This window comes from Paramisgurnus dabryanus, chromosome 5, assembly GCF_030506205.2.
Source record: "Paramisgurnus dabryanus chromosome 5, PD_genome_1.1, whole genome shotgun sequence".
NCBI classification, from domain to species: domain Eukaryota; kingdom Metazoa; phylum Chordata; class Actinopteri; order Cypriniformes; family Cobitidae; genus Paramisgurnus; species Paramisgurnus dabryanus.
Genome location: NC_133341.1, coordinates 24,048,322 through 24,070,432, shown reverse-complemented (window position 1 = coordinate 24,070,432; position 22,111 = coordinate 24,048,322). Strand labels below are relative to the sequence as shown.

At 36.9% G+C, this 22,111-nt stretch overlaps 2 protein-coding genes across 2 annotated transcripts; both read right to left on the bottom strand.

Moving 5' to 3' along the window:
• Window positions 1–4,461: 4,461 nt before the first annotated feature.
• On the bottom strand, window positions 4,462–13,139 carry eif4a1b (eukaryotic translation initiation factor 4A1B). The gene is made up of 11 exons (XM_065250449.1): window positions 13,031–13,139; window positions 12,394–12,442; window positions 11,798–11,930; window positions 11,440–11,579; window positions 9,610–9,778; window positions 9,403–9,512; window positions 8,691–8,834; window positions 8,341–8,478; window positions 6,317–6,406; window positions 6,023–6,102; window positions 4,462–5,338 (listed from the first exon to the last, which is right to left on the bottom strand). Exons 1-11 carry the CDS (start codon window positions 13,051–13,053, stop codon window positions 5,194–5,196), a joined length of 1,221 nt encoding a protein of 406 aa, XP_065106521.1. The 5' UTR covers window positions 13,054–13,139; the 3' UTR covers window positions 4,462–5,193.
• A 721-nt stretch (window positions 13,140–13,860) lies between these two features.
• senp3a (SUMO specific peptidase 3a) lies at window positions 13,861–21,683 on the bottom strand. The gene is made up of 11 exons (XM_065250444.2): window positions 21,487–21,683; window positions 19,794–20,502; window positions 18,004–18,159; window positions 17,797–17,908; window positions 17,552–17,699; window positions 17,055–17,102; window positions 16,793–16,870; window positions 15,451–15,588; window positions 15,269–15,352; window positions 14,571–14,621; window positions 13,861–14,453 (listed from the first exon to the last, which is right to left on the bottom strand). Exons 2-11 carry the CDS (start codon window positions 20,458–20,460, stop codon window positions 14,343–14,345), a joined length of 1,593 nt encoding a protein of 530 aa, XP_065106516.1. The 5' UTR covers window positions 20,461–20,502; window positions 21,487–21,683; the 3' UTR covers window positions 13,861–14,342.
• Between the last annotated feature and the right edge of the window lie 428 nt (window positions 21,684–22,111).

Here is a 22,111-nt window from a genome sequence, read left to right as displayed (position 1 = left end):
GTAGTTACTCCTTATCACCCAGTCAAGTCATACACATTAGTTTCTATAGGCATCACTTCACACGTCTATTGTGGGCCTGTATCCCAAAACACAGCCACTACGACTGACCATCAGAAACAAGTGTGACAATGACCTCCCCCCCTCTGAGTTTAGCTTGTAATAACACATCAGTTGAATGTTCCTATAAGGACTACATAATGCTGGTAAAAGAATGACTTCATCTGGGTCCTTACTGCAGCAGTGCATGACAGTGGTGTGTCTATTTATGAAAATTTGCTAGTGTACTTGTGCAATTGGTTTGCATGAATTGTAAAGCAAGGAGAACTTTCTCAAATAATAAATGTTGTAGTAAAAGAGTGACTTTGATGCTATAGGATTTCATAGGAGTAAAAAGCAGATTGTGTCGTTAGATGTAAAACATGCTGATGTTTACCAGCATTAGGTTGTAAAACCTGAATCTCCTATTGGATTAGTGCGTTGTATCGGGTACGATGACATGTTGAGTGAGTTAAACCTATGGCCCATTTAATATTGCACAATTGCATAGATGAGCAACAGGTGGTATTACCTCAAGCCTGTGGAAAAATGTGAAAAATCTCACGCGTGACGTATTTTCTGCTGGCTCAGAGCCCGACGGTGCAAACCCCACTGTACGGCGTCAATATTGACTCGGGCTATTGTGGCGGCCCATTGTCACGCACTTATTATACAATTAACCTTACTTTATGTGGAGGCTGAATATGGAGTGTGCCGGAGCTATTGTGCACGAGTCATTCTCATGTATGGGATCAGTCTCATTATAAGCAAGGGCCGGAGAATAAAGAGAGGAAACACATTGATGTCTCCTGGTGTTGTGTCGACAATCAAATCAAAATTTAAGTGGGGGCCTCGCGAGAGAACCGGATAGTCCGGAGAAAGCCTGAAAAAAGCCAAGCATCATACATGCGAGAGATGCAGAGATCCAGAATGACAGATTGGATGGTCCGACATAAAAGAAAGAGGAGAAATGAAGTGTGTGGGGGAGAGCTGAGAGCAAAGAAAGAGAGATGGACAGAAGCAAGGGAGGAATAAAAGCAAGGGAGACAGCAAGGGGGAAAAAGGGGGTCGAGAAGAAAGAAGAAAGTAAGAGGGGAGAGGCAGGAGGGGGTTGGTTAGTCGCTGGAGAAAGTTCTTAAGCTTTTTCAATGACAAGCAGATTGAAAGCCCCTCTATTCAGAAGCTCTCCGGCTTCTGTTCTCATGTAAATGGAGTCTGCGGCCTTCCCTCCATCCATCACACTGCCCGGTAGTCCAGCCAGGCCTTTACGAGCCTCCCACTTGCGAAATCACCATGCCCCCACAAACACTATGGCCACGAAGGGGGGTTGGGGAGGAGAGTCGGGGTGCGAGGGGAGGCAGAGAGGCCACCTACACTGTGTGGGATAGTGGTAAAACTGTAACAGGTCCACTGAGAATGGTAAGGTGCCACAGAATAGAGATAAAATAGACAAACCACATCCAGCAAACTAACATCTCAAATTTGTTTGCAAGAATAAGTGGTTTGCTTAATATATAATTCTTTTAAAAAAGGCAACAGAAAACAATGTTTTTCTCATTATTGTCATCCCGAAATCTTTAGAGCACTGAATATTTTCTGCTGGACCCACTTGAACCTACAGCTTCAAAGTCAGATACTTTCCAAGTTTCTGTTTCTTTAGAAACCAATGCAAAGGTTTTTGGAAACTACTGGGTTTCTGTTTTGTCTGTTGTTGCGTATCAAAGTTTTAGAGGATTTGTGGGGTGTTGTGTGAAGCCTCCCTCCAGTGTTAAACTCTTGTATTGCAACTTGAGCAATACATTTATGTTCATAACTAGGGTAAAATGACAATTTTGGGTTTAGAAAGTTCATATTCAAGTTTTAAAAGGTAGGGGAGAGCGGGGCTTTTTGACGCTGGCTCTGTCATTCAAAAAATATTTAAGTTAGATTAATACTTTTTTTTACCCAATCAACAGACACTGCTACAGATGAACACTTTAAGTTTGTTTGTGGGACCTACTGCACCGTAAAAATTTTTTTTTTAAATTTAAATTTTTTTGTTAAATTAACTCAGATTTACAAGTCATGTCAACAGAGATAAGTTGTCACAACTTATAAAATATAGTCGAGAAAAGTCACCTTAATTTTATAAGTTATAACAACTCACCTGTAGTTATAACAACTTATCTGTAGTCAAGATAAATAATAGTAAGCTGAAATGACTTGTAAATCTGAGTTGATTCAACAAAAATTTTTATAGCCGCAAAGTATTTTTTTACAGTGTGTTATCGTACAATTACACCGAAGGTGACGCGAGTGCAAACGTTGGAACTTACCCCATAGGTGCGCACTCAGAAATAAAGGTACACAAGTTTTCACTGGGACAGTACTCTTTCAAAAAGGTACACTTTTGTACCCAAAGAGTGCATTTTAGTACTTCAGATGTACATATTGGTAGTTCAAAGATACATATTTGTACCTAAATTGTACATAATAGGACCTTTTTTAAAGGGTATACTGCCCCAGTGACAACTTTTGTACCTTCATTTGTGTAAGGTTAATTGTAACAAAAAAATTAAACAAATAATTCAATAAAATTCTGTCTATATACTAAAGGTGGATATTGTTTATATATCTGCCTATAATAAATATATATTCAAAAATTAATCCATCCATGATCCTTTATCTAACCATTCTTGTATTAAGCCATCAATGCATATAAATATATATTTTTAAAGCGCTGCACAATTAAGACAAAAAATTATAATTGTCAGTTATTTCCCTTGATATTGTATTAACAGTTATCATTTTGATTAATAGTATGTATATTGTTTCCATTTCATTATCATTGCATACCTGCTTAATTGTAACACTGTGCTTTAACTATTTGTTAACTACTGTGCTTAAAATCTTTTCAATTTGTCAGTTACTAGGAGATGTTTCATAATGGTTTTGTTTTTTTAGGTAACAAGACAGTGACTAAAATAATATAAGGTTGGATTTGGTGACTTACACATCCAACTCAGAAATCGGAAAAAACATGAGACGAAGAAATTTACTTGTATCCCTCCAAAACACTCTGTGTTCAATATCTCAATGAAAACACATCAAAACTTTTCACAAATTCACAGGAGATCATCTTCCAACAGTATGAGGGAAAAATAAAAGCACAGATTGCTCAGCTCTGTATATATAGGTAAAGTAGCTGCATTACAATACACCCCAAATTAGTTTGGGCCCCGCTCACCCTTATATGTAAATTGCTGCTTTTAAATGGGGTTTTATTATTTATTTTTTATATTAAGGGGGCAGACCTTACGGTTAGAAGGTGGTTTTCCCAGATAGTCCCAGACTGAAATGCATGTTTAAGATGCCTTAATTTAAAAACATCTTGCCCTGACATATCTTAACATATATTTGTGCTATTGTTTTGTCTTGATATGCATACCAGTATAGTTTTTGTAAGGTATGTTTGTGAAAACTACTTAAATGTCCCAAAAAGGCCTGGTCCTGGATTGAGCTAAACCATGCCTGGGAAACTGCCCCAGAGTTGGAGTAGGTTCAGGTTCAATTTCCAAATCCACTTACAACACTTTAATTTGACATGGAGTTATTTAAACTACTAAAATATGGAGTACTATATAAGAAGATTACTCCCGTTTACCTTTTGATGATTGACCTAGGACTAAATGTTGAGGTTTCTTTCAAACCTACGTTAAAAGTGTAACGTTAAAATATGGTTACTGCAGTAAAAGAGTTTATTTTGATCATGGTGCCACAATCACTGGATAATTCTTTAGTTATTTTCCAGAAGCCTGCAATAACTTTTCAGTCATTTGCGATGCCACAGAGTTGAATGTCTTCACGTATTGACATTGAGGTACATTGTCAAATGATTCATGAAGTCATATCTCTGCAACTATTTGATTGATTGTGTTTAAAAAGTATGCTCAAACTCAAATGACAGCAATGTGATCGCCGATGCGCTGGTAGAGAGAGAGAGAAAGAAAGAGTGGAAATTATTAATGTTAATTGAAATCAGCCTTTAAATGACAAAACACCCGAATAAGATATTACGTAGCAGTTGTACGGTTTTTTTTATACGTTCTTCGACCCGTTGTCAATTTATACTACCTAGTGTTTTAAGTCATTGAGATGATACTTCATCTCCTTCAGTACCTATTGTCACAGTATGCAATGTTAAAGGCTACCGTAGAAACATGACGGTGACTTTCATGTAAGGAGACCAGCGGTGTATGTAAATTCATTCTACGGTAATGAGAACAATACAGTTCATTATGTAAGGTCTCTATACACCACTGATAATATAGTTACGTATATTATATTGCATTTCTGTCAAGAGAGATCCTTCAAAAAGTGACACATTACACCTTTAAATGGTGCAATTAAATTATCATGGTTGGTAAAAATCAAATAAAGGAACAGTTTAGAGAGTTACGCTGCAGCTTTATTGAACTCCCCCGTCCCCCAATTAACAAAAATAAAAAATAACTTAATGTTGAAACAAATTTAAATACCTCGATGCTGCAATAGGACATTTTTTATCATTCAAAATTCCAAAAATTAGAAATACAGGAAACCCATAAGACTTCCTATATTGAATGCAACTCAAAGGTGATCAAATAGCTCCGGTCCACAGTTTTACCACAAATAGTACACTAACTACTTGGATTTTAAAATCCAGTAACTGTAATTTTACAATCCAAGTAGTCAGATTTGGAAAAAGTAATCTTACCAATGCTTTTTGTCAGTTTAAAAGCTAGCACACTTTACCACGTATCCAAAGTACACTGGAAACACAGCAACGCATAAACATCGATTACAAATCCTGCGATTTGCGCTAAAACAATGAGCTCGGGGTGACTAATCGAGAGCAGAAAGACAGAACACGCAGCTCGTCTCCGTCATTGGTGGCCGAGCTTGTACTTCACAAAGTTTATTATGAGTTGGATGGAGATCGAGAGATGCACATTCAGCATTTCTGTTTTATAAAATGACTCTTATAATTACATTTTGGGGAGGATGAAATGCCTAGTTCGTAAATGTGGAAGAAAGAGAGAGAAAATGAACGATCCTCTACTCCACTTACAAGTGCATAAACTACAATATAAAGAGCGAATGATTGTGGGGTTGGAGAGAGGGGGGTCAAATATATCTCTAAATCAGGTCAGCCACATTCATGGGCATCTCTTCTACGGTAGTGTTGTAGAAGGTCTCAATGTCTCGCAGCGTACGCTTGTCATCTTCAGTCACCATATTAATAGCAACACCCTTTCTGCCAAAACGACCTCCTCTTCCGATTCTGAGAATCACAGAAGACAAACGCATGTAAATAATAATCATTTAGCTGAAGTCAGCTGTGTTTCACAAATATGAACTTATTGCTTATAAAGACAGTCCACTAAGATTTAGAGATACATATTTTTAGTGCTGGGCTAATCGCATACAAAATAAAAGTGATTTTTTTTGTTGCATAATATATATGTGTGTGTGTACTGTGTGTAATGATTATGTATAATTAACCACACACACATACATATATTCATTTCACATTTTTTTAATTTATATATAATTTTTTCTAATTTATATACCATATAGAATATATGAAAATATAAATAAATATCTATACACACACACATGTAAATGTTTCTTAAATACATACATGAATGTGTGTGTTTACATATACATAATAGTTACACACAGCACACACTCATATATTATGCAAAAAAATCACTTTTATTTTGTATGCGATTAATCGCGATTAATCTTTACCCAGCACTAAATTTATGCACTTGTCAGACAGTTTTATCCAAAGTGACTTACAGTGCATTACAAAGTATACAGTACATGCACTCGCAGGGCCCCTCAGGGTGGATGCAAGGGTCAAGATTAAAAGTTTCTAACCTATGACGTCCACCTTGAGACTGCAGGGTGGAAAAGGCTTGAGTTAAACAGTCTTAAGTTAAAGATATGTCCAAACACAAACCTGTGAATGTAATTCTCCCGATTGGTTGGGAGGTCATAGTTGATCACCAGAGACACCTGCTGAACATCAATACCTCTCGCCTATAAATGAGATACAGACATGCAAAAAATTAAAACTAACACACAGTCTAGCACTTACATTTGATCCTATAAGTGTCAAATGGCAGTGTAAGGAGTTAATATGGATTGTAAAAGCTATTGGAAAACACAATAGTTGAAATGAAAGTGAGCATCCCTGCATCCTACACTTTTCAAATGGATTGATGTTTTAAAAAGGAAGTATTTAAGTACTCACCAGCAGATCTGTGGTAATAAGGACACGACTGGAGCCAGAGCGAAATTCCCTCATGATCAAGTCACGATCCTTTTGGTCCATGTCGCCATGCTTGAGAATCAAACAAAACAAGGTTAGAAACAACAATACTTGACCACACCACACGCCTAACTTTTAAAGGCACAATATGTAATTGTTACTACTAGAAATACTAGACAACATTGGAGTAGCCTCATTACACTGTGAAAGAGCATGGAGTTGTAGTAACCTTCACTGTTGATAGGAATTAATCCGACAGGACCCGCAAATCATGTTCATGGATCATATAAAGTTTTATAGCCATTACATTATACAGTAATACAGGGTTTCCCACAAAAAATTTGTTAGTTAAGGTGGTAGGGTTGTGCGTGTGGGCGGGGCGGGGGGCATTGCCATCAAAAAGCAGGGCGTACGCGTCATGATGAAAATATATTTTTTAAACACTCAAATAAAACTCAATTTTGATGAAACGATGACAGAAAATGAACACATACTAGATTATTAATAAATTAAATGTTTTATCAACTGGCTTGTTATCCTCCAGACAGTGATGGACCATGTCTTTCTCTCATTTCGGCCATGTGGTGCGCATGCCCTGTTCGCTATTCTCCGAGATGCACTTGCCGGCCTTTTCTGCAGCGAAATTTTTTTGGACGACCTAGTTAAGGTGGTAGGGTTTCCCATCTTAGGTGGGCCGCCCGAACTGAAAAGTGCTGCGGGAAACCCTGGTAATATAAGCCAGAGGTGGGCAAAAATTTGTTTTACTTGAGGTTTTGAAATACAGGTGAAGGGAAGAGATGCATACTACGTGAATAAAGAATTTAGCAATATATTTTTCAACACTATAAATGAACACTCAATGACTATTGTACTATAGCTATAAATGAACATGCATCTTTACTCTGCTTTTAAGAACATGCTTTCTTATTTTGAAAAAATAAATAAAATCTAAATATAGTATAACATTCTCAGTAATATATTTAGCATATTAAAGTACTATTCGCACAAGATTAACATTATCTGATCTAGAAATGACATCTGAGTTTCGTGTGGTCCGTTTGCACTGGATAAGTAAAGCCTGTAATTTCTCATATATACGGACTTACAAAGTGTCCTATACATGAAAAGGTACCTTTTCCATGGTAATCAGAGATTTTGTCCTAATCTGAATTTTCATTAAATGAGATTTCTGTATAGGTGGAGCTGTCAGGAGGACCATTTCTAAACTGACGCTTGATGCGGCTGACAGCTGGCAGATGTCATGGCAGATTCACACAGGATTAAAAATCACAGACAACCTCTGCAATTATTACAAATCATTAGAGGTCACCAGGTAATACTAATCCCATGCGAGGCTTAAAACAAAACTCTAATTTCTTATCCATTGTGAGATATTTACAGTTATCAACATAATAAAAATGAACCATGGTTTTATTAGTTTAGTAACCATGTTTTAGCAGATTGATAGCCATTTGTATTTTACCATAGTTTTACTACAAATACAATGCAATGGTTATTGAGACCATAGTAAATTTGTGGTTACTACAAAAAAATATGCTTACAAATAATTAAATCATGCTTCATTTTATCAAGGGCAAATCATTTCAAGTGCATTGCTAGATAATTATTACACATCAATCATTTAATCACACTGAAAAAAGTTGTTAAAACACAGGAAGGCAGATTGTGATCTTTAAAAACTGCAATACTTTTTGGCAAATCACACATATGCCATACATAGATATTTTTCTGTCTATTCTGTGTTAAACATGTGACATTCTGTTGCCATGCTGGCAAGCTCATTTTTCCACTCAGTCATGTTAGTGCAACGACATCTATTTGACTTTAATTGTATTGCATCAAATAAGTCAATCTGGACCAAAATCCTAACTCAAATGCAATATTTAATATATTTATTAACTGATTCATGGGCCGAATAAAAGTGCTTGTTGTGCCTGATGTGGCCAACAGGCGTACTTTACTGTTTTAATAATAATGGTATTTACCAGAGCAGAGACAGTGAAATCCCTGGCATGCATCTTCTCTGTGAGCCAATCCACTTTTCGGCGTGTGTTGATGAAGATCACAGCCTGAGTGATGGTGAGAGTCTCATAAAGATCACACAATGTGTCCAGCTTCCATTCCTAAAACACACACAAAAGAAATATGGGTTAGATGTTTCACACTAATGCCTAGTGATAAAATAAAATAGACTAGTGAACTGAAGAAAAACAGTACAATCACCTTACAAGACACTTCTTAAAACAAAACATGCATATTAACTCAAAACTCTAATTCTCATGTTTTACAGTCTACTACATGTATTTGTGTTTAAAGTTGTTCTCACGACATATACCTCTTTCTCAACGTTGATGTAAAACTGACGAATACCCTCAAGGGTGAGCTCCTCCTTCTTCACCAGGATACGCACTGGTTCGCGCATAAACTTGGTAGTGACATCCAGCACCTCTGCAGGCATGGTAGCTGAAAGCAGCACCACCTAGAGGCCAGATGACAGAATGAATCAAGATTTACCCTTAAAGGGAACATTTTATGAGACTTTTTAAGATGTATGAATAAATGATTCATGTATGTGAAGTTTTAGCTCAAAATACCACATAGATCATTTATTATAGCATGTTATAACATAGGCCTGTTGAATGCTTTATTCTGATTGGCTGAGAAATGTTCCATGGGTGTTGATTATTTTTTTGTAGACCGCACACCTGAGCTGTGTCTTAAAAATAGGCATCAGAGAAATGTTTGTGGTAACCGTTATATATGCAAAATAAAGGACTCTGGACCTTTGGTGTGCATTATTTTCGTATAATTCAACAGCCCGCCATCAATTATTCCTAACATATTTCAAATAAATTTCTTTATGAGAATGTCTGCCAAATGCTTAAAAGATAAATTATCTCTCAAATAGCATTGGGTGTCCTAAAAGGCACTTTTTTACCCTCTTTACCAGTCATAACAAAATTTGATCTCAACACATTCTTGTTTCCATAACTGTATTATGTTGTGAAGACATGAAATGAAATACAGTTTGTGTTTTGTATCCTTACCTGTGTGCTGGTATTCAGTTTCTGGAAAATTTCATAGATCTGGTCTTTAAAACCACGACTCAGCATCTCATCGGCTTCATCCAGCACAAACATTTTTATGTACTTGGAAGCTAGAAAAGGGATAAAGAAAATCAATGCCAAATTACTGAAGACTCATTTCTTAATGAAGCCAAGAGCAAGATTTCTGATCTCTCAAAAAGTACTTACAGAGGAACTTTCGATTAAGCATATCGTAGACACGACCAGGGGTTCCTACTACAATATGCGGTGCCTCTGCCTGGAGTTTCTGGACCTCATTGCGCACGTTTGTGCCTCCAATACAGGCGTGGCATGTCGCACCCATGTAGTCTCCAAGAGCCAGTATCACCTTCTGGATCTGCATTGACAGATTTCAAATTTACACGTTTTTAATAACATACATAACAGCTTTTAAACTGAATAAATAGCAAATGTGCCGGTGTCCATATCCCGTCAGATATCAAGGTCAGTTATGCATATCAACTTATTAAGATCAATGAAATACATTGTGTAACACACATTAACACTTTTTTGATGTACTGAACAAAATACATTCAAAACATATTTTACATTTACTTATTTAGCAGATGATTTTATCCAAAGTGATATACAAATAAGAGCACTTGCTGCCAAATATATTTAAATACTTTCCAAAAACAGTCAAATATAGTTCTACAAAGTACATACAGTACAGTAGGCAACAAATTTATGATAAAAATGTGACACTATGGCCCTTTTTATACCTGGTTTTAAGATGCGTTTTGGTCGATCGGATCACAAGTGGACGAGAGAGACACATGTCCATTCACACCTGGTCTCTTTTGTCCACTTTCGACCGCTTCTGTCCTGATTACCTCGAGGGGAGTACCGCTGCTTGTGTTGTTAGTAAACATGCTGCACAAAGTTTTGTAAATGTATATGTAAGGGCTTGCTCAGATATTTTAGAGCAATTGATTAAATATTCTCACGCAACTTTCATACGCTCAAAAAAAGAGTAGCCGCTTTAGTTTTATCAATGATAACCTTAAGACTGTGCCGAACACTGAGGGTTTGCGCTAGAAGTCTGGACTGATGTAGGGTTGCATAACGATTAATTGCAATTAATCTATTGCAGAATAAATGTTTTTGTTTACATCATATATGTGTGTGTAATGTGTATATTAACTTTGTATAAATAAATACACACACATGCATGTATATATTTAAGAAATGTTTACATGTGTATATACATTTGTATATTTATGTATAATTTATATTATATAAATACTTAAAATTTGTTAAATTAACAAATTTTACATGCATGTGTGCATATTTATATATACAAAATTATTATTATACACAGTTCACACACACACACACACACACACACACACACACACACACACACACACACGATGTAAACAAAAAACGTTATTCTGCAACAGATTAATGGCGATTAATCGTTATGCAGCCCTAGACAGATGGGAAAAAATTTCTTGGTTACATCACACATAGATCAATAGGCGGTCTTTTGTGGCTGTTTGAACACATTTGACCACATGAGCATCTACACCACAAAAGCAATTCAGTCGAGTCTGGACGTATTCAGCTACCTCTAAACGTGGTCGAAAGTGGAAACGATTTACACCCTGTTTACACCTGTATTTAGCATCGTCCACTTGTGATCTGATCGACCAAAACGCATCTTAATACCAGGTGTAAACAGCCTTTATGTTGCCTCATAATAGGCATTAAAAATTGGTAAAACAAAAATCAACTCTATAGTCTGCCCACAAACATATAAACATAAAAATATTTTTAGCACATTACTTTCCATAAATAAAATTGGTAATATTAAAAAAAAGTCAGGGAGTAACACAATAACGGATGATTTTTTTTACAAAATTGAACCAAATGTGCAACTGGCAAGTATTTAATAAACCTAAACAAAACCATTTTTTAACAACCAACAAAAGCTGAACTGCTGACACCATCGTTCTGTATTAAGTGAACCGAACAGCACACACTGGCATCACTAACCTGCTGAGCCAGTTCACGGGTGGGTGCCAGGACCAGGGCCTGTGAACCTCTTAGCTCAATGTCAATCTGCTGCAGGATGGAGATGGCAAAGGTGGCAGTCTTGCCGGTACCAGACTGGGCCTGTGCAATGACATCATATCCTTGTGTGGAGAAACAAACAATAGTGGATTAAAAAAAGTTATTCTTTATTTAATAGCACAAGATGTTTTGCCTCAGCATGTGATAATTGTGATAGTTGACACATTTCACGATCAGATTTGGCAAGATGTTACAGCGATATCCATTGATTGCTGAATTTAAACTGATCACATGCACAGATTTTAAAAATGTATATTCTAAGAAATTAAAGATAACTTACCCTTGATACAAGGGAGAATAGCCCTTTGCTGGATGGCAGAGGGCTTTTCAAAACCATAAGCATAGATTCCCCTTAGAAGAGTCTCACGCAGGCTCATGTCATCAAAGCTGTCCACAATCTCATGCCAGTTACTCTACAGTCACAGCAAAAAAAAAAAAAAATCATTAGATGATTAAGACACAGAATACCACAAACAAACTAATATTCATAGTTATAGCTCAATCTGAAAATAAATTTGTCACTAATTGGGCAAAGGACAACAGGTTGGCAGTTGTTCAACAAAAAAATCCCAAACAAAAGTCAATCAATGACCCCTACAGTGAGGACAAGACAATCAAAACAATGGACAGTGTGCCAAGTTGGCACTTACAGCTGGCCTGCGCCAAGAGGCACGTGCAGAGTTAAAAAAAATATATATATAATAATCAATTTTGAACTACAATAATTAATTGTGTTTGTGTAGTTCTATAGAGCATTGTGTTAGCGACACAGAGATCATGGGTTCAATTCCCATGGAACACAAAAACTGATAAAAATGTATAGATTGAAGTCATTTTGAATGTTTAATGTGTAAATGTAATGGGAAATAAGCTCACTTCAATGATCCCATCCGGCTCCATGCCCTCCGGGCCATTGTCTCTCGGTCTGCAAAGGAATGTCACATAATTGACATGCATTACTGTTTGACAGCTGTCAACCGATCCAGAAAAATACTACACATTTCTCTAACATTTAGGACCATGCACACCAAACAAGTCGCTACAACACAGTAAATGCATGCTAACAGAGACTCTGGTCTGCATATTCAGTTGGTTAAAGAAAACCTGCACCCTGGCTGCAGAAGTCTAACGTTAGCTGACTGCGTTTAACCATGTGCTAAAAATAAGGTTTTTAAACACGCAAACAAGTGGACCGTCGAGGTATTCAGTTGATTATAACATGTATAATATTCATATACACCAAACTATTATTCTTGTTCTGAGGCATATTTGGGGCCTATAAACGTTATAGTGGTTGTAAAATGCTAATATGTCCAACCAGGCCGTGTTGCGAAAAGCTCGCAGGCTAACGCCGGGGTATTTAACTCATTTACCACGTTCATGATCAGAAACGGCAACATATTCCGACATTTTGGAAACCATCTAAATGCTGAAACGCTAGAGAGTGACAATGCGTGCGTATATGACGTAAAATAGCTAAATAAATAAGACTGAAAAATATCGCCTTCCCTACCTCTCTTCATAATCTGCCGACATTATCACAAAGGGCGAGCACAGCGCGAAAATGTTCTATATACTTTAACACGGTTTTCCTACAAAAATTGTGATTGCAGCGTTCGGCCATCAGTCAGAACGTGACCTGCCTTTCCCATAACCTCATTGGTTAAAGTAGATGTCTTTTAACAGATAGCACCCGCCTTTTTTGGGTTAGATAGAGCTGAAAATGTCCGCCCTGAAACTGTAGGCCCGCCTGTCCTTAATTACAATTGGACGAAAATGAAACATCAAAATGTAATTGGCTTGGTCTGCCGTGACGAAAATCACGTCTACATGAACTTGACACCGCTCTGGACCGCCGCCATATTGGGGAGGTCAGGATTAAACGGGGGAGAGGCAGCTTGACTCGATTAAAAGATTAATGACGTTCATTCTTAACTAGTTTTAGGGTTTACGATATATGCAAAGTACATCAAGCAGTTTATGCGAATTTTAGAGTAAAACTGTTATAAACGCATAGCTAGTAGACTACAGCATAGTCACAAAGTTTGATGTGTTGCTCCAGTAAAACGTACAGTACCACAACCTATTCATGGTTGTTTTACATCACCATTATAAATAAGAAACAGTAAAATAAAATAAAAATATATTTAAAGTAATTACTTTGTACATAATAAATATAATGGTTGATTAGTCCTAAAGCAATTAATTACACTGTGACCAATATAAGAAATGAGGATTTAACCAGAATTTTTTGTTTCAGGTTTTTGTTTTTTATTAGTACATTTTACAACAACGTATGCATCTCAAAAGATATAAAACAGTTTAATTTACAGCTGCTCTTTCTTTCTTGCTCTCTCTCTCTCTATAGTTTTCCATTTAAATCGTACAGATATAACAACAAACAATATTGAACAAACAAAAATCCTCATAGTGTCGTGGTCCATATTGACTCAGTACATGAATATCGCGTTACATTTTAAAAAATGTCTGCAGGGCTTCTCCCTCCGTCACTCAGTGGTGTTACCATGTAGCATATGATTAACATCAAGTACGTAAAAAATAAAAAACTACACTTGCCAACAAAATGGCGAGCACCTAAGAAAAAGTTCACTGACTTTTTATTCACCTCCTCCAATTTCACGAAAATAACTCCTTTGTTTTGATCTGAACAAACAAACAACTGGGCTGAAGATAGTGTGGCATTCACAAAGTCAAAATACAAAATATTTGGGGAAAAAAGGAGAATGGTTAAACGTTTGCATGTCTTCCATCTAAACGCTGGACATGGAGCTTATGTAGAAGATGTCCCTTCTTCTTCTACAGTCTCACAGAGACAGTTTACAGTGACATAGTTCCTTGTACATTTGTCTCCGTAGCTTTGGCATATCCTGCTGTCCAAAGCTGAAAGGCTGCTCCATGGCCAGGCACTTACAGTACTAAAGTATGACAATAAGATATGTGAATATAAGAATATGACATACTTCCAGCAGAATCAAATTTATGTAGGAACAATCAAATGTTAAAATATACAAAGAGACAGAACAGTTACATACCTGAAGGACAAAAGCTCCACAATCACTGTCATTGTTCTGCCTTGCCACATTCTAGAACATTCCAGAGACAGAAAAATCAATAACACACACGCACGCACACATGCACCTCTTAGTTATTTCTCAAACACACACACACATACCAATGTTATGAAATTTTTCCGTACCCCTTACACAAACCCGCTGATATTATTTTGTACCTCGACTAAACTTTATATTGGCATTCTACTTCTAACACCCATTTTTGACGGAGGTGGCTTTTGCACCTGAACTCTTCATTTATAAATCTCATTTTCTTATAAATCTCATTTTCAGTCACATAATTTTACCATCTAGTGATTGAAGACTTGTATACCTCACTATAGTGTTTGTAGAACAGGTTTTGAATTTCAACCTTTACAAAGTTGATGTAAACTATGACATTTGTATTGTTTGTATAACACATTCATATAACTAATCCCAGTGTTAATCTATTACTCCACACTTGCATTTATAGTCGGAGTACACTTTAAATTAAAACTAATAATTTGGCTAATTATAAACTATTAAAAACATGATAAGCACTTTCAATGTCACTTACAAGTCCATCTTTTGATGTTTTACTATATTTGTGGTCATTTTGAAAAATCTAGTACTTGCAAGTATCGGCAAACTTGTACACAAAACACACACACACACAACAAATTCACCTTTCACCTTACCATTTTGAAAAAGCCTTTCCACCCTGTGTAAAATTCCTTTTGTTCTCTCTTGATTGCCTCTGCTTGCAGGTATTTGGCAATATGCTGTAAAGAAAGACAAACAGCCAGGTTCTAACTCAACAAGGCTACCATTCAGTAACACCGACCAGAGATGAATATCACACAGGAGTTTCTTTACTTACCTTAGGGCAACGACGGTTAAGGGTCCTCTGGGAATCAAAGTAAGTGATGCTACGCTGAGGTACATTGACACACACTAAAGACCAATGCACTTCCAAATGAATCGGGATCAATAAGAACTTCTTCTGAAAAATATCAACCTGTGGAAGAGACTTGACAGTTAAATACTTGTGCATGAAGTCAAGCAATAAATACACAATACAGTGGGGTTGACCCCTTCCAATTTTTTTTGCATCTTTGTTACGCTTTAATGTTTCAGAGCATTAAACAAATTGAAATATTAATCAAAGATAACACAAGTAAACACAAGTTGCAATGAAGGTTTTAATTTGATATTTATTTAAGATTTATTATGAAGTGAAAACAAAATCCAATGTGTTGAAGCATCGAAAATAAAATTTGGTCCAAAAATAACACAAATTACGACTTTAATCAGCATTGTTTTTCTTCCCGTTCTGTTATGAGCTGCGTGCATGAGACTAAAGTCACATGACTGCAGTGATGCGGATGAGGTGTTATCCTCAGACATGTTTGCGAAGTTTTTTTTCCAAACTTACAGTGTGCGTCTCCCTCAGACTGTAAACGAAGCTCGGGCACACAAAACAAAACAAAAAACACGCTGGGGCGCACCAGATAACACGTCAGCCGCGTCACTGCAGTCATGTGACTTCAGAGAAGACAATACTAAATAAAGTCGTAATTTTTGGACCAAAATGTAGTTTCGATTCTTCAACACATTTTAACTGACCCACTGATGTCACATGGACTACTCTGATGATGTTTTATTACCTTTCTGGATACGAACAGTATACCGTACGTAGATTTTCAATGGAGGGTCAGCAAGCTCTCAGAGTAAATCTAAAATATCTCAAACTGTGTTTCGAAGATGAACGAGGTCTTACGAGTTTGGAACGACATCAGGGTGAGTCATTAATGACATTATTTTCATTTTTGGGTGAACTATCCCTTTAATATTTAAACTTCTTTCATGATCTGAAACATTAAAGTGTGACAAACATGCAAAAAAAAAAAAAAAATCAGGAAGGGGGCCAACACTTTTCACACCAATGTACGTAACTACACCATGATAATTGACTCCGGTATGGATTGCATGTATAAGATAACAAACATAAGGATCATATAGGCAAATTGCCTCTACATTTCTAGAACATGAACAAATGTAACATGATAATTTCTCAGATTTTAGGAAAGTGTATGCTTTAGGTGTTGTGACTGCAGGGATGCTCATATTGTTAAAAAACAGCAAAACATAACTTTAAAGTACAGCATGTCAACTGTGGATCAACTACAAATGAACAACAGCTTTATATCAATTGTACTGACATTTTTTGTCCACCGTTTGACCCCGTCGTAACCTTTCGTCCGAAGCTTGTCATAAAAGAAGCTGTTAAAAAAGTGGACCTGCAAGTAAAAAATAAAAAAAGACACGGTAAGACCAACTGAGAGTTAGTTAGCCAACTACCTTTGTTTAATAACTCTGTAAAAAATATAGTCATTTAGCTTATATAGTGGCATTTCATGAGTTAAATTCCTTTGCTGTGCTCTTTAGTGTAAACATGTGTGTGTATCCACACACTAAGCCTACCTTTTCAGGGGCAGCGTCCATGACCAAATCCCCATACATGTTCATGACCTGGATGACACAATGAGTTACAGACATAAGAGTGTGTTAACTCAGCACAAACACAATACAATGAGCCCCGTTCATCAAATAAAGGCTTGATAACTATGAATAGACCCATACAAATGTGTCAAAGTAAATCCTTATTTATACACCTTTTACAACCATGATAACAGAAAACTAGAAATTTTCATTGAGTTAACTATCAGTGAAAAAAGTCCACATCTTTTGTCCACTTTTATGGCAAGTTTTAGCTAAAGATGTATTATTAATGATTTAGTTGAAGTGTATTTAGTAAACATATACATATATAGAAACCATGAAGATATTTAAAAATGATTTTGTGAGACTTGATAAGCATAGGAGTTACAAAATGATTAGATGAGATGGATGAGGGGGAAACACAAAGGAATATTGGGCAATAAGAGCACATACATAAAATTTTTAACAAAGCTACCCACCTGATCATTGAGCCAGTTCTGGCCATACAGTGTGCTCAGATCATCCATAGTGAGAACATGACGTTTGTAATTGACACGAAACCCTCGCATCACTGCGCTTCCAGACATGCGTTGGTAGGACTGCATTAAATGTTGCACCATTACTTTCCTGTAAAGAGGAATAAATCAGTCTATGCACTTTAGGATTTCATAGCAAATGTAACTGTTTGGCATTTGGCATTATAAATAATCAAACTCCTTTGGACCTGTGTGGACTTGAGAAGCTCTCGTTGAATATGTCTTGAAGTTTCTCCACCACCTCGTCCACATGGATGGGAATCAAACTGCCGTACTGCTGGAGAAACTCTTCGAGGAAACCTAATGAAGAGTAGGAATGAGAAAAAGGACAAGTAGTTCCAGGAGGGGATAACCATCACAATACAACACTACTTTTTGTAAAAATTATACTGCACCTTGTACACAAGAAATGTGTTCACTGCTAAGCTGATTCTGTGTAGAGTTGATTCGGTTTTCCCGTTGAGACTGAACATTGGCAGGTGAGATCCGTTCTTTAATGTTTGCACAATGGATACCATCATTTCCTTTCGAAATACCATTCGTACAGGAATCTAAGAAATCAAATGTATCATTAGTGGTAAAAAAGAAAAGAAAGCTGAAAGAACAGATTGCACTGACAAAGAAACTGATTTGAAACACAACTAGCCACTTTTCCATAATCACTTCAATGTTACAATGTTTGTTATTTTGATACCATTCATCCTTGGTAACATTAACTTAGTCTAGCACAAAATAGTTTAACTGTATGTGATATTTCAACATGTGCCTCTTTCCCCTGGTTTCACAGTCAAGGTTTAAGGCTAGTCCTAGACTAAAACACATGTTTGCCAGTGCCATTGATTTGTCTGAATATACAAACCGGTTATGTACTTTTCTAAGGTATGTTTATAAAAAATGCTTAACAAGCATCTTAATTTAACTGAGGTCCTGGCTTTAGCTAAGCCTTCTCTGTGAAACCAGGCCTTTGTGTTTTTAAATAAGTCAAGATAATGCTGATTGGAAGAAAAATTAATAAAGAAAAAACAAAATGCAGTATTTACAGTGAATATCCTTTATCTCTGTTTATGAGTCAGTGACAAAAACAGTTTAGCAAGATGAGAAATTCAAAAATCTTAAAAAAAAAAAACTTGTTTTAAAAGCATGCATCAGGTTTATTTGAATTTTGAATTTTTTATTTTATTTTTTCTTCTTCAGAACATGATCATTAGTAACCAAACATATTATAACAGAAAATAAACAAATTAAAAGTCTCAGCATGTTCAAAAGAAATGAAAAAACAATGCACACAGTGTATTTATTTATGTTAATTTTATCATGCAATAAAAATTACATTTGCACCATTTTTATGAAAGTTAAGACTGAATGGCTCTGAAAATGTCAAATGGTGTAACCACCAATTGCGCCAAAGAATGAGAAATATAAAAAAATTTATCCACCTTGATGGCATGCAAGCGTAATCATAAAAAAAATCATTTTAAATATAATTTTATTAGTTATTTCTAAATGTAAATTTAGAATGTTTTTGTAATATTTGTCCTGACATATGCTGAAAACAGCTGTTTTCTAAATAATCTTTTTTTTTTTAGTTTTGAATATTTCCTTTATTTATTGTATAATAGTTGTCACTGTCATTGTTAAGCAACAACACTACACCAAGACAATTCCTTTTTCTGAAAGTACAAGTTTGAGGTATTTCTGTGTACTTGAACCAGATTATTTTACTCCTTGGTGAGCAAAAGCACTTTCACTTCCACATGTAAAACATTTACATTACACCCTTCCTTCCTTCCAAAATAAAACACTCAAGTTGTTCCAAACCTGTGTACATTTCTTTATTTTACTGAACACAAAGGAAAATATTTTGAGCAATGTTTGTAACCAAACCATTTTGGGCACCATTGACTTCCATTGTATTTTTCATTCCTTCTATGGATGCCAGTGGTGCTCCTGTTTTCTGCTTGATTACAAATATCTTCCTTTGTGTTGAGCCAAATAAAGAACTGTATACAGGTTTGTAACAACTTAAGTGTGATTATATAATGACCGAATTTTTATTTTTGGGTGAACTATCCCTTTAACAAACCAAAGCTGAGCAATAAAAAGCAAACCAGAATGCCATTTATAGGGAAAGAAATATTTAAAAATGAAATGCTCACAGAGTGTTACTCTGTACTGCCCTACTCACCTTCTGTCTCTTCTGCTGTCCCCAAAGGGTCTCCATTTAACAATGACCTGCCAGAATGTCTCTGGTAAAGTCGACTGTCTGTGCGGCGACGTCTGTGACATCTGCGTACCCTCCTGTATCCCATACTTCCCGCCCATTTGGCCCGCTGCCGCCAAGTTCTCCAGTGCTGGGCCAATCGGTACCGAATGCTCGTGCACCCCAAGCCCCGATAACGCAACCGTGCCAGCCTCCTCTTTTTGAGTGGACTGACCCCGGTCTGGTTCAAGCAGTGGATAAAGTCCCCTGTGACACTGACATCCATTTCCACAGGTTTTGAATGTTCTGGCGAGCCCCATTCCTCGTTACTTTTATCACACCACTGGAAATCGCCCACAACTTTCTTTTCCTCCAGATCTTCCTCCACATTTTCTTCCTCTTCTTCCTCCATCTCTTCTTCTTCATCCTCCTCCTCCTCAGGGACAGTATAGTCTGCCCCCCACATGCTGACGTCTTCCTCTCTACGCCCCAGTTTAAAGTGGGCGGGGCTGGGGGCGTGTTGGGCCATAGCTGGATTCATCAAATGGCCTCCTCCAATGGCACCCCCAACCCCGTTGCCTTCCTGCCCCGTGGTCAGTGTCAACTCATTGGACCAGTGTGTTTGAGCCAGGCTGCTGCCACTGTCTCTCATGATCCAAGGGCACCCTACGACCTGCGCCAGCCTGCCTCCTCGCTAATGCATAAAGGTAAAACGTGTCAGAGTGGAGGAAAAACAGAAGCTTGCAAAAATGAACACAATCGCAAAAGAAAGCACATTTAGTAACATATAATATATAAAACTCTAGTTGTCATAGACTAAAGGATACAAACATGTTACTCTGTAAAATAAGATTCCTAAAATAAGGTTTCTAATAACTGCATTGCTGTAATTTGTATCAACTGTATCAAAATAAAATTGATGAACCTAGAATGACTCCCGTCCTCTAAAAATGTGACTACAGTAACTTTTCTGTAAAACATAAGATAAAACTCTGTGTGGGAGGAGAGGAAGGTCATGGACTGAAAACGTGTCTTGTTTTGGATGCACTTATTAGGCAGCTTCTGTTGCAAACTGAGGCAGAAAGACGAAGGTGTTACAAATGTAGCTCTGAGCAAGTGCATAACCCTAGCTGCTTTAGTACGACTAAACTTAATTAAAAAAAACAACAACTTATGTCTATAATAATATTCAGGCATGTTATAGAATGGCAATCATAATGGTTAAGTAACATTTAGCGGGGGTACACAACAATTATAATTAAACAGTATTAACTATGCATAGCAGTAATTGTATGCAACGTATTAGTTACGATGTTTACGTAACTTATGTTAATGTTGTCACATACATAGAGTTATGCACGCATTTTAAACAAGATTTCGTCCGGGTATCATGAAAACCCGCAAAACGCTGCAATGTGCTTGACCTGCAGAGATATGTGCACGATGCGCTTTGTTCTTTTATTTTCTTCTCAATTATACTCGAGTGTGAAACGCTACCCTTTAACATACACTATCTAGAATTTAGTCAGAACTTAGTTTTTTGGGATTATGAGCAGCCGAGGACGGAAGCGCTCGCATCGATGCCAAACGCTTTCAAACTGGCTAATCAAGCGCCGATCACACATAAACACTGTTCGGCCTCTCGTAATGTGGGGTGTCGGTACCACCGACTACTTACCGTTTAACCGTATCCTCAAGCCAAAACCTTAAGCGTTGTCCGCCAACGCAACAAACGGATAACCGAGCTTCGCGAGGAAGGAAAAGTAAACGCGAAATAAATGTTTATTTAAATCTTGGCTCATTCAATGAGAGCTGGCGCTTCTTTAGAGCGAAAACACCCTCCTTCCGCCGCGTTTCTATGACGTCAAAGAGTTGTTCGCTGGAGGTAGACTGAAAAGGTACGTTCGACTTCACGCGGCGCTGAGCAGACGGATCTGCTCATGACATCACAGTATCGCGAGAGAGATTTGCAAACTGTACTTTGGATTCGTTCTCGCGGTTTCCATTTGTCATATTCGCAGTGCAGAGCGTTTTTAACTGGAGCCATATACTGTATATAAATGTGGAGATATTGTGCAGTTAATTTTAAGAAATAAAAAGTGTGACCAACTCTGTTAAAACGTATACAAGTAGCCTACAAACTTAAACAAAATTTACAACACATTCAAATAATATGAAAATGTTCTGAACATTTCCCTCTGATACATGATGTCAGCTACAGTACACGGACCTTTTTAACCATTTGTAACCTAGGGCGTGACTGATTACCAACTGGAAAGAAACGCAACGTTGAGATATTTCGT

Excerpts from the sequence above, each read along its gene's own strand:
- eif4a1b (XM_065250449.1), bottom strand. The coding sequence starts at position 13,053 with ATGTCGGCAGATTATGAAGAGAG. Across the intron at positions 11,580-11,797 it reads TATTCTCCCTTGTATCAAGG|GATATGATGTCATTGCACAG; the intron begins GTAAGTTATCTT and ends TCTCCACACAAG. Across the intron at positions 5,339-6,022 it reads CGGGAGAATTACATTCACAG|AATCGGAAGAGGAGGTCGTT; the intron begins GTTTGTGTTTGG and ends TGTGATTCTCAG.
- senp3a (XM_065250444.2), bottom strand. The coding sequence starts at position 20,460 with ATGAGAGACAGTGGCAGCAGCCTGGCTCAAACACACTGGTCCAATGAG. Across the intron at positions 17,700-17,796 it reads AGCTTCTCAAGTCCACACAG|GAAAGTAATGGTGCAACATT; the intron begins GTCCAAAGGAGT and ends TCCTCTTTACAG. Across the intron at positions 17,103-17,551 it reads AGAACTGGCTCAATGATCAG|GTCATGAACATGTATGGGGA; the intron begins GTGGGTAGCTTT and ends TGTGTCATCCAG.